The 12,936-nt window shown below is 43.9% G+C and overlaps 1 protein-coding gene across 2 annotated transcripts in view; it reads left to right on the top strand.

The window, feature by feature from the left end:
• The window catches only part of Gldn (gliomedin), a 72,878-nt gene that overhangs the window by 41,108 nt on the left and 18,834 nt on the right, over nucleotides 1–12,936 (top strand). For both annotated transcript variants that reach the window (XM_046461314.2, XM_046461313.2), the window contains exons 3-4: nucleotides 2,590–2,607; nucleotides 2,942–3,049. In XM_046461314.2, the coding sequence (XP_046317270.1) occupies nucleotides 2,590–2,607; nucleotides 2,942–3,049 (126 nt within the window). The remainder of the gene's footprint in view (nucleotides 1–2,589; nucleotides 2,608–2,941; nucleotides 3,050–12,936) is intronic.

Below are 12,936 nucleotides of genomic sequence, written 5' to 3' on the forward strand. Positions count from 1 at the left end.
GCACCACATACAAATAAAATAAAGATGCTGTGTCTACCGGGGGCGGGGGAAGCAAACTAAAACCTCAGTGGCTTAATGCAACAAAGACTATTTCTCACTCCATAAAGTCCAGTGACGTTTGAGTGACTCTCCCAGGAAGTCCTGGTGACTCAGGGATCCAGGCAGCTGCCGTCTTGCAGCTCTGTCACCTCAACAATAAGGTTACCCCTCCGAGAAGAGAAATGACCAATGGATGGCACTTGGGGCTCTTATAGGCCAACCTGGAAATTTCTCACTTCCCCACAATGAGTCCCCCTAGCCAGGGACCCCTCATTCACAAGGATTCCTTTAAGGAGTTGTTGATGGTAACTAATTATTTTGCCAGAAAATTTTTACATCACATCAGAGGGCCCATTAATATCTGCATCCTAATCATCTGTGATGTTGGTAAAAATGCAAGTTCCTGGGCCTCTAATTAGAATCTCCAGACCTGACCAAGGGACCTGCATTGAAACTAGCATTGCAGGAGAGTCTGTAGATTCATACAGTAGGAACTGTAGCTAGGAAGTCAGTGGAGCTATGTCAGGGGACCTTAATCCAAATGCTTCCCTATCGAGAGGCTAATGTGTCCTAAACATGCAGCTCCAACCTGAGCTTTCATTACATCCTCACCCCATAGACATAGTCATTGGGCTCTCTGGGAACTCCTGAAACCTACAGTCAATCTTGCTTCTTGCAGTCAAATTGTCCTACCAATCTGTGCAATGGAATGTGCCTGCATCTGTAGCCAGGAATGATGATTAATTAATTTCTTCTGACCTGTTCACTGTTCACACCACCCTTTCCACACCACCCCTTTTCCAGTGTGTGTGTGTGTGTGCGCGCGCGCACCACCTGGTGGTTAAGTCAGGTAGCCACAGGCTGCACTGACTAGAGAATTGGAAGCCATTTTCAGCAAATCATTTTGACCTGAAATGCAACTGTCTGTATTAAAAGCATACCCTCCAACACCTATCCGTCTGAGAGTCCCTATGTCCCCAGCCTCTATCCATCAGTTTTCCTCTAGTTATCTGAGAGGAATCTTACACAGTCTTGCTCATTCCACTGAAATACTTTTTGAATTTCTAGCTTTGCCACTCTGTGGTCACCAGATTTATCCCAACCTTGTCCCTGATTTTAATTACAAAGATTTGTTTATTTCCTCTGCAATTACTCCCTTATCTTTGTGTCTCTCCCTGTCTCTCTATGTCTCTCTCATCTTAGTCCAAATGATTCTATTCGATGTCTAGCTACAAAGAGGGTCTCAAACCTACATCGATCTCCAGCATCATCCCCCTGCTTAAGAACCTGCTGTAGATCCCCATTTCCTCTCAGACAGAGTCTACATCTTACAGTCTACACCTTCTGGCATGGCAGTCAAGTGCTTCTATTGCCCAGCCACCTGTGTTCTGACTTAGCCTCATCTCTTACACATCTAGCTTGGCCAATCCTCTTCCTTTCTCCCACCTGAAGCTCCCAGGTTCTGACCTCTGGACCTGTGCTGCTAACTCTGGTGCTGTGTGTGGAATGCCTGGCTCTTAACCTACGGCTGTCTTAGGCTCACCATTCTTCAGGGTCATAGCTCAAGGCTCTCTGTCTTGGGAAGTCTTCTCAGTCCGTTGTATGGCTAGACTGCCCCAGCACCCCTTCAGGGAAGGGGTTACCTCTCTGTAGCTCTCTCATACTGCATTGTGGTTTCAAAGGGTCCACCTTTCTCACACAGGCTATGGGCACAGTAGACACAGGGGCTGAGATTCCTTGGTAGAGTTTGGTGCATGTAGTAAGTGCTTAGTAAATGCTTGTTTTCTGAATAGTCATAGGCTTGGATTTGTGGAAGACCTTTCCACTCTGATATTGATACTCATTATATGTGGTCTGGAGAAACAAAAGCAATTCACCTCCTCTTGTTACAGCCTCATTGACTTGTCTGATTGTTCAAGTAGACACGCTGGCAATAAGACACTCCTGTGGAAGCAAAATCTTTTTTTTTTTTTCCTGGTTACATGTAAATGATTCATCCAAGTCCCTTAGATCCTTAGGTAATTTCACATTAAAGGAAAATGTTTGTTACCTGATCTGGGCCCTCAAGTTTTCTCAGGCTATTTCATGCAACAAATAGAAATCTAGCAAGCCAGCATCTGCTGGTGATACCCCTAGGTGACCTGGAGAAGGCCAGCTGGCTGCCCAAGAGCACTGGGCCTGCTCCCAGGAAAGAGGCTTCCAGCCCTCCAATGACAGCAGTGGGTGGGCTGAGCTCATGGCTGAGCCCCTGGGCCTGGGCTGCACAAGAGCCCACCTGCACTGTCACTCACCTCAATTTGGTCGGCTGCTTCAGAAATTATTCTTGGTCTCTTAAAACTTAAATTGGTTCGATTGGCCAATGGATCTCTGTTGAATTGTTTTTAAGGCTCTTTTGAACAAATATGATGAACTCTACATAAAGAGGTATGAAATCAGTTTCTGAGGGTCAGTAGATGAGTAGGACATTTTAAGGAGGAAGAGGCGGTTGTGGTGCTAGGTTTTCTTTCTGCCACCTGTGTCTTATCACTTAAATTTCTTTTTCTGTTGTAGGTCCACCTGGCCCACCAGGTAAGAGTCTATTAACTTTCCTAGTTCAAGGGGAGGATGTGGGTGGCTGGGCCCTTGGGATCCTTCCAAAGGGACAGAGATGGGGAGGGAAAGGTGTGGAAGTGACCTGGCCACATCCCATCCTTCTTCAGGCCCTCTCACTGGAGAATCTGCTATCACTATTCCTAACACCTGTCACTGCTTCAAACAGAGAAGGGAGGGAAGAAGCAGGACATGATGTAGAAAAGATGGATGCCCACCCAGTTTCACCAGCTAAAGGAATAAAGGAAAGCACATTAACTTCAGTGGAAAAAAAAACAATTTTAAATGTTTTTATTTCCGTGTTTTAATGCAGGACCTCCAGGAGTTGATGGGTTACCAGGACACAATGGATCAGACGGACAGCCTGGTCTAGAGGGCCCAAAAGGCGAAAAAGGAGCAAATGGAAAAAGAGGAAAAATGGGTATTTTGGCAACTCTTTGAATTAATTTCCCTATTTCTTGTTTGTTTGTTGTTTGTACTAAGGATTAAACCCAAGGGTGCTTAACCACTGAGTTTTTAATATTTTATTTACAGACAGAGTCTCTCTGAGTTGCTTAGGGCCTTACTAAGTTGCTGAGGCTGGCTTCGAACTCACTGTCCTGCCTCAGCCTCCCAACCTGCTGGGATTATAGGCATGTGCCATCACACCCAGCTTTCTTTATTTCTTGTCTCCATGATTTCACATGGAATAGTCTGAAGCTATGTACAAAGTGAGTAGGGCATTTCATTTTCTGCATGAAAAGTTAACTCCTTCCTGGAAGCCACTGTATTCTGGAATGCCAAGGGCATTCTTTTTGGTTCAACACCATCAGATATTTATGTCAAATTGAATTAATTCTCTCCCTGGAATTAATACCCTAATGCCCACCTTTTGACTTTCTCTGATGCATATGGAGGGAGCTGGCAGCCTTGGGAGGATACTCCATGGGCTGTGTGACAGCCGTAGGTGTGGACACTTGGTGTTCTTTCAGGGTTCAGCTCCTGTTTTCCCTTCTGTTGCCTCCTTCTTCCCAGAAAGTTCTGTATTTGACTGAAAATTAATAGGCAGATGTTGGCCCCTGTGAGGGGTGTCCCTGGTTAGGGGAATAGCTCCAACCACCTGAACAGAAAGGCAGCATCCAGGACTCCCTACGGTGGGCACTCAGCTCATAGGGTCCTCTCATCAGGAGCATTACAAAGAGGTGTCTGGCCTCTCTAGGGGATTCCTCTGCCCTGTTGTTGGTAGCAACATTGCCATCATCTCAGCAAGGACCCAGAGGCACCAAGGTATCAGATGTGTCCAGGGAGCAGAGAGAAGCAGGGGCCCGGGCCAGGGTGGGCAGTTCTGAAGGCTGTAAGCAACAATCCCAGGGTCCATGGAGAAGCACTGGCAGATTCAGCTGAGGAAATATGTAGAAGAAATACTAGAAAATTCTTTCCAACAGCACAGTTATCCCTTTAAGCACCTGTGCTGTTATTCCCATAAGCAATTTAAGTGAGAGCCAATGGAGGAGAAAATTGCTGAGCACTTCTGCCCCTTGGCAAGGTCTACCTGCTTATGTTCCCAGGGGCAGCCCTGTAGATGAAAATGGGTACACACAGTTCAAAGACAGCTGAGGCCTCAGAAGGCCAGCAATTACAACTGGAATTACAGAGTAGTGATGGACAATTCCGTGTAGAATAATAATTATAATTATAGATGAACATCGGCATCGAATAATGATGACTCTCAGAGTATAGACATTGGATTCATCCTGGGAAGGCTCCAAATGTGTGACCCAGTCCCAAGGATTCAGCAGCGTGTTTGATGAAACAGTCTTGGTGAGAGGGTGCCATGATAGAACTAGGTGTGAGTCAGGTAGGGAAGAGATGGCTTTCAAAAAGATTTCAGTTCAGGAGGCTGAGGCAGGAGGATCACGAGTTCAAAGCGAGCCTCAGCAACAGCCAGGCACTAAGCAACTCAGTGAGACCCTGTCTCTAAATAAAATACAAAATATGGCTGGGGATGTGGCTCAGTGGTCAAGTGCCCCTGAGTTCAATCCCCATTACTCAAAAAAAAAAGATCTGAGACTGACGCCTGGCCTTGGGGAGATATGCTAAGCATGGAACCCACAATGTAGGAGGGCAGAAAAGAAAAAGTTCATTTATTTATGAAATGTACATTTATGTGGCAGGTACTATTCCAGACACTAGAGTCCAGAAATGACAAAGTAGACAAAATCCTGCCTTTGTGGGACAGAGGTAAATTTCCCCTCTCCCCTCTGAAGGCTCACTGGAGTACATTGACAAAGCCATCAAATGGGAGCAGAGAGGCAGCCACATGGTGTAATTACCCACTAGCCCAGCATCATTCAGAAGCTTATATGCCCTTTTTTCAATGGGGAGGGAGATGTTGACAGTTTTGATGGGTTGTCAGTGATTATTTGGGAGAATGAATGGGCCCTTGGGACACACAGACCCCAGCTTGTATAAAGGTTCTCTTTGGAATTTGAAGGTGCCTAAGGGAACGATCTTATAAGGGAAATCTGTCAGGGTGTGCTTACAGTCCTCCAGTCTTCTCTCTGAGATAGATAATGGGATTTGGGGGTGGGGTGGGAGTGGAAAGCATAGGTGTGCCCCTCTGCAGTCTTCATGTGATAACAGGAATTCCAGACAGAGCCTCTCCCTGCTGTGAGTGGGCAGAAACAAGACAAGCAAAGAGGATCTTGATTATGAGCCTGTGTTTGAGACCTTAATGTCCTTTACATCAAATTTCTGAGCAAGCCAAAAAAATACCCATACTTAGGAGTATATTGTTCTCAGTGCCCCAACACTTTCATGAAGCTGCCGTTCTAGCTGGAAGAGATGGACAATAAACAAAAATAATCAAAAGAAGGTTTGGTCTGCTAATGGTGATGAATGCTGAAGAGGACAGGTAGAGCACCTCTCCAAGGGGAACATCCCAGCCCCAGACTTGGGTTTAGGGAAGCACTTGGGGGCTCAGATGAGATACGCTGAGTTTGAGATGCCTTGAGATATCTAGGGGGACATGTCAGGGAGCCTTGGAGATACAGCTGGGCAGTTGGAGGAGACCTCAGGGCTTGAGAGGTGCTTAGGGAGTCATCACAGACAACTGGGCATGTGGGCATGAGTGTGGTCACTTAGGAAAGGAGCATGTTAGGACAAGAAAACCTGGTGGGGAGACCTGAGAACTGCAGCATCTAGTGATCATTTAGAAAAGGATCAGCCTCGAGCACTTGCTTAGCATGGCAAGGCCCTGGATTCAATCGCCAGCACTGAAAATTAAAAAAAAAAAAATTTATATGTATTTCTATTGAAATAGTAATATTTTAGACACATCGAATGATATAAAAGTAGAACATTAAAGTTGAACAGGTGTTGAGTGCTAGTCAGGGTACGTTTAGGAAACTTCCGCCTTTGGTGGGGAGGCTGACATTACCAGTGAGCAATCATACACATTAGAATCAAAAGGTGATGTAGGTTTGAAAGAAAGAGCAGAATGCTAGGAGGCGCGGTAATAGAGACAGTGGGGTGGGAGTTTCAGTCTTAGGTCAGACCCAAAGGATGAGAGCAGAGGAGGAGTCCAGAGGGAGGGCACAGTACTTGCAAATGCCTGGCCATGGGGACTGGGGGGAGGGCTGGGGTGCTTGTAGTGAAGTGAAGATGGAGGTGGGGCCAGGACCTTCTAGGACCTTTCAGCTTAGTATGGGTCTTGCTGTCAGCTTCCAGGAAAGCCCTTTAGGATCCTAAGCAGAGATGTGAAACGACTGGGTGTGACTTTAGAGAAGTTAAAGCTGAGAGTAAAAGGATCCTTAGTGGTTTGCCAGGCAGGGGTGGGAGAGGGAGCTGTGGGAGTGCATTCCAGAAAGAGGGAACAACAAGTGCCAAAGGAACTGTGTTCCACAGAGATAGGGACTCAGCTGGGGCAGGATGTGCCCTCTAGCAACAATCTTCTGTGCAATAGTAAACAGCCACCACCTACCGCCAGGCTTGCTTGCTACTAAGCGCTGGGTTGCTCATTCTATCCCCACAGCGCCACCCAAGGGAAGGGTATTTTTGCTAGCTCAGTTCCTTCCTCTAGCCTAACAGTTGTTTCCAGGACACAGAAGTATCAAAGACCCTCAGTGTCTGACCCTGGAAGCATTAAGAACCATGGTGGGATAGAATGGAGCCAGATCTAGAGCACAGGAACTTGGCTCGGTCCTGGCTCTTGCATTTACTAGCTGCGTGCCCTGGAGCAAGTTATTTAGTCACTTGGTGCTGCCTTTACTTGTACCAGTTTGTAAGATAGATAATTATAGCATCGACCCCAGAGTGTTGTTAGGAAGACTAAATGAGTATTCATATGACGTGCTTAGAACAGGATCTGACACACAGTTCAATTCCGTATTAGGGCTAGCTATTATTATTGTTGTTGATTCTAAAAATGAAAAAGAATCTTGATTTTAGACCAAAAGGAAAAATTTTTTTTGGCATGTCCAATTTTTTAACTTTTTATTAGTATGTTTTAATTGATACATGATAATTATGCATATTTATGGGGAACAGTGTGGCATTTCAATACATGTACAAAATGTATAATCATCAGATGAGGGTAATTGGCATATCTGTCCTCTTAGACATGCATCCTTCCTTTGTTTGGGGAGCATCCAAAACAGTCTCTATTAATTATTTTGAAATATTCGATTAATTGTGTCAACCACGGTTACCCTGTTTTGCTATAGAAATTACAAGCTATTCTTCCTGCCCAGTTTCACCCCTGCGCTCACTAACAGTCCTGCCTCTGTCCTCCCTTGCCCTTATCCTTCCCAGGCTCTGCTAACTGCTATTCTAATTTCTACTTCTTTGGGATCAACTTCAGCTTCCATATATAAGTAAGAACATGAGGTGTTTGTCTTTTTGTGTCTGTTTTGTTTCACTTAACATCATGTCTTGACCAAAAGGAAATGAAGAGGAACTGTCCTGCATGCATGTGAAAACATGGACTTAGATTCGGAGAGGAGAGTTGGAACCCAAAGAGACTGAACTGTTGTCAATTGTGCAACTAGCATCTTCTATGAAGTTTGACATTCTCGTGCCTCAAAATCAAGCATTTTCTTTATTTTCCATCTGTCTCTTGTTTTCTCACATAAGAGTGAATGCTGCAATGTCTTCTATAAAAATCAAATGCTCATCTAAGAAACAGAAATAAATGCCCTCCTCCTTCTTCATGTTTGGGACTAGTTTTACATGACACCCTCTGGTCTCCTTTCCCCCGCCTAAGTGACAGATGGTACTGCCGAAAATAAAATGTCCTCCCTCACCCCCTGTCGTGGAGTTGCCCCAGCTGGGGCTCTCTTACAACCCCAAGTTCCAATGCTGATGGAGATGTTTGTTTTGAGTAGGCGACACCGGAAGAAAAATAGCAAAGAGCCACTTATAGGACACAAGTTAGGCAGGGAAAATCCAGCCTTTCTTCTCTAGCTGAATGTGCTGATTCAGAGCCAACCAGGAGTGCCAGGGCAAAAAAAAAATGCCAGGGTCCAGATCACAAAGTACGATGGTGTCACCGTGCAGGCCTCGCAGTCCTGACCTTTGCTGAAGTCAGAGTAGAAAGTGTTGCACAGAAGTCCTCTGATGGCGCATGGTGACTGGGGGGAGTTCTATTTCCGACATGCATTGGCCACAGTGATTTTGCTAACAAAGGAGATGCTTTGTCAGACACGTTGGTGGACAAGAGGGCAAAGGCAGACTGTAGGTAGGCAAACGTTCTACCTCTTTCTTGACAAGAAATTAAAAATGGCAAGGCACACCCCAGCTAAGAGGCATAAACACCTTCAAGCAAAGACCTTTATCAGCTTTAAATACCTGCCCCTGTGGGAGCTGCCTTACCAGGCTTCATTACAATTGGAACATTTCCCGGCTTCACATATGGCCTTTTTGACAAAGAAAATAAGAGACATAAGAGGTAGTAATAAAAGAAAGGAAGGGGAAATCGGATGATGATGCAGAAAGGCTCTTTGTGTAGAATAAATGACTGAAAAAGAAAACCTTGGTATGACCAGCAGATACCATTTCCCTGAGCTCTGCTAAATCTGGGTCATGTGAGACCTTTAGAAGGGATCGGTTGCACTTGGCGCATTGTGCAGGCTGGACTCTATGGCAACGTCCTAATCTTTTGTCTCCTTCAGATAATGTGCCAAATTACCTATTTAAAATACTGACAAAGGAAACATCTTCTCATGTAGAGGGCCCTGCATAAGAGCTCTTGTCAAGTGAGTGGACCTAGTGACCGTGGGCAGGGAAGCTGTTGCAAGAGATGACTCCTTTCTCAGTAATAAGCATTACTTTTTTTAATAATGTATTTATTTTTTTTAGTTGTAGTTGGCTGCAATACCTTTATTTTATTTATTTATATTTATGTGGTGCTGAGGATTGAACCCAGCGCCTCTCACATGCTAGGCAAGTGCTCTACCGCTGAGCCCCAGCCCCAGCCCCAGCCCCAGCCCCAACTGTTTTTCTTCTTACTGTAGTATTAAGTCCACACCAGAGGAAGTACTAACAACCAAGGGACACCCTGCAGCTCCTTCAGGGCATGATGTCACCCAGATTCACCACTGGCAGAAGCAGTGACCATGGGTCTTCCAGCTCCCAGCCATAGTTGAATTTTATGGTTTTCACTAAAGTTGTTTTTTTTTTTTTAATGGTTGATTGAAATCTAGCAAATGTTTCTTTGTTTGCTATACTTACTGACAGTGATCAATACCTTGGTGTTCTTTCATGTACTGCTGTCTTACTTGGGATGGTCTATGGGTGGTCCATTGAATATGGGAGGACAGAAACCATTTTGGATATTTATCATGCGTCTGCAGTCAATGAAAGGTAATAAGAGATCCAGATTTACATTTGAGGGAACAACTGACTTCAATGGCAGAAAGAGCATTTGAGTACAAACTGATGGGTTGTGATGTGAACACCTCCCCACCATTTAACAACCTGGAGAAGAGCCAGCTAGGAGAGAGCCTTTTAGGATCGGCTGGGAGGTTGGTCTGAATGACCTCTAAGGTGCCTTCCTGCATGAAATTCTGCATTCTCTTGGGACAATTAGATTGTACCCCAATAGTGCTGGGCCAGGTATGGTTTTAAAACTGGAGGGAGGATATTTGCAATGCCAGAGGATAACAGTTAGAAAATGGGTATTGCTCAGATTAATGGGGTATAATATATGAACAAATGGGCAGTCACTTAGAGCCTAAAGAAGGCACAGGAACTGACAGAGCAGTCAGAGAAGGCAAAGATCCTAAGTTGTCTTGATTACAGATGAGGAAAGGAATTGAAGTTTTGCTTGCATTAACGAATGCCTCTGGCTCTTCTTTGTTGCCTGACATCTCTGTCGCTTTGAGTAGTGTCATTGTTAAACCACTTAGGTGACTCTTATCAAAATGGACAAATATTTCTGAGATAAGGTATCTCATTAGTTGATCCATATCTAGCAATGTCTTTGTACAATATCATGCAACTACTTTTCCTCTCAGGGCCTGGATACCTGTGTACTCATGAGTTCTACTAGCTTTTTTATAGATGCCTTGAAATTTTCTACATGAGCAGCCATGTCAGCTGCAGATAAAGACAGTTTTATGTCATCCTTTCCAATTAACATGACTTTGATCTCTTTTTCCTTTCATTATTGTACTCACTAGGACTTCCTGTTGAATGTTAAATCAAAATGATGAGAGTAGGTACCGAGTCCTGTTCCTGACTTTAGGGGAAACACATTTCTTTCACTGGGAAAGGCGACACTAGCTATAGGCTTCACAAGTGCCCTCTTTCAGACTGAGTAAATTCCCTTCTATTTCTAGTTTGATAAGAATTTTTATTAGGAATGATTGTTGAATTTTATCAAATGCATTTTCTGCATCCATTGAAATGATTGTATAACTTTTTCTTGCTTAATGTGTTAATATCCAAATTACATTGACTAAGGAGATTAAATTTTGGAGTCTATTCAGGCAGTTAGTGAAATTACTTGCAAATATCTCTGATCCTTTCAACCTTGGTTTTAAGCTCTGTAATAATGGTCCTCAAGCAGTTTTTACCCTGGGGCTAATTTAGCTCCATTACTAATACATGATTTTTCCAAGATCTAATATACCTGCCAACATAAAATAACAAGGAAATTTTTTTAAAAAGAGTTTATTCTGAGACAAATACCAGTGACCAGGGTCTGGGAACATGATTCAAGTTACCCTGAGTGATGCACTCTGACATGAAAGAGGTTATATAAAGTTTTAGAGCCATATGTGGGGCATGAAGTGGTTGGGCTATAGTGAAGTGGAAAAATATTTCTGCAGGTTTCAGATGTTATTACAGCATTCTTCACTTTAGGGTTGGGGGAGGCTAGAGATCTGCTGACCTTAACAATACATTCCAAGAAATTTACCTGATATGAGAATGTTAGGTCAGATACAAAAGCTGAGTAAATGGCTATTTTTCTAAAGGGCCTAAGATAGGCTAAGATAAGTTGGCTCTGGACATGTGACATTCCATCTCTTCACAATTTTCACAGTGTTCTTCTCAGCACAGGTGGAAGAGGCTGCAGGATCTTTCATACAGATGTGGCTTCTTCAGAAAACTTCAGTTCCTATCCCATAACTTTATGGGTCTCTCCACTTTGATGGGATGAGAACTTTTCACTGTGTGGGCTCTGAAAATTGCATACTGAACTGTGAATTCTCTTCCTGGGTCTGTAGAATTTTACCCTGCACAGGTCATCAAATAGCCAGAGACTCATGGAAGTCCTCCGCAGATCCCCAGTGATCTTTCTGCTGCCAATCAATCCAAACTCAGAACTGTAAGAGTAAAAGGACTTTATTTGGGGTCTTAGGAATTGCAACTTGGGAGACGGGTTCAGATATAGCTCTGAATCAGTTTTCTGAGAAAGGCAAGAAAGGTGGGAGCTTGTCTAGATTAGTGGGTGCTGAAAAGGAACAATGGCTTTGGGCTGATAGAAGATAAAGGAAAGAATGTATAAATAGCATGGAAATGTCCAGAAAACAAGAGTCCCCTACCTCTTGATATGTATATTGAGCTTCTGAGCATAATATAATTGTCCCTTCTTATTGTTCCAGATGCTTTCAGATCAGAGGGTGGATGTGACCAGGTGACAGCTAGAGTCAAGCATAAGTCCTGCTCCCTTCATGGCCTCCATACTTCCTTATGAAAAGCTCTTTCCATGTTGTTTTCTTTTTTTTTTTTATATTTTTAATTTTTTATTGTGGGTTGTTCAAAACATTACAAATTTCTTGACATATCATATTCCACACTTTGATTCAAGTGGGTTATGAACTCCCACCTTCACCCCATACACAGATTGCAGAATCACATCAGTTACACATCCATTGATTTACATATTGCCATACTAGTGTCTGTTGTGCTCCGCTGCCTTTCCCATCCTCCACCGTCCCCCCTCCCCACCTCTCCCCTCCCCTCCCCTCCTCTCTCTCTACCCCCTCCACTGTATAACCCTGAGGGTCTCCTTCCATTACCATGCAATTTCCCTTCTCTCTCCCTTTCCCTCCCACCTCTCATCCCTGTTAAATGTTAATCTTCTTCTCCTGCTCTTCGTCCCTACTCTGATCTTAGTTACTCTCCTTATATCAAAGAAGACATTTGGCATTTGTTTTTTAGGGATTGGCTAGCTTCACTTAGCATAATCTGCTCTAATGCCATCCATTTCCCTGTAAATTCTATGATTTTGTCATTTTTTAATGCAGAGTAATACTCCATTGTGTATAAATGCCACATTTTTTTTTATCCATTCGTCTATTGAAGGGCATCTAGGTTGGTTCCACAGTCTTGCTATTGTGAACTGTGCTGCTATGAACATCGATGTAGCAGTGTCCCTGTAGCATGCTCTTTTTAGGTCTTTAGGGAATAGACCAAGAAGGGGAATAGCTGGGTCAAATGGTGGCTCCATTCCCAGCTTTCCAAGAAATCTCCATACTGCTTTCCAAATTGGCTGCACCAATCTGCAGTCCCACCAGCAATGAACAAGTGTACCCTTTTCCCCACATCCTCGCCAGCACTTGTTGTTGTTTGACTTCATAATGGCTGCCAATCTTACTGGAGTGAGATGGTATCTTAGGGTGGTTTTGATTTGCATTTCTCTGACTGCTAGAGATGGTGAGCATTTTTTCATGTACTTGTTGATTGACTGTATGTCCTCCTCTGAGAAGTGTCTGTTCAGGTCCTTGGCCCATTTGTTGATTGGGTTGTTTGTTCTCTTATTGTCTAATTTTTTGAGTTCTTTGTATACTCTGGATATTAGGGCTCTATCTGAAGTGTGAGGAG

This window comes from Marmota monax, unplaced genomic scaffold, assembly GCF_021218885.2.
Source record: "Marmota monax isolate L192 unplaced genomic scaffold, Marmota_monax_Labrador192_F-V1.1 WCK01_AAM20220418_F8-fsc00001, whole genome shotgun sequence".
Taxonomy (NCBI): Eukaryota; Metazoa; Chordata; class Mammalia; order Rodentia; family Sciuridae; genus Marmota; species Marmota monax.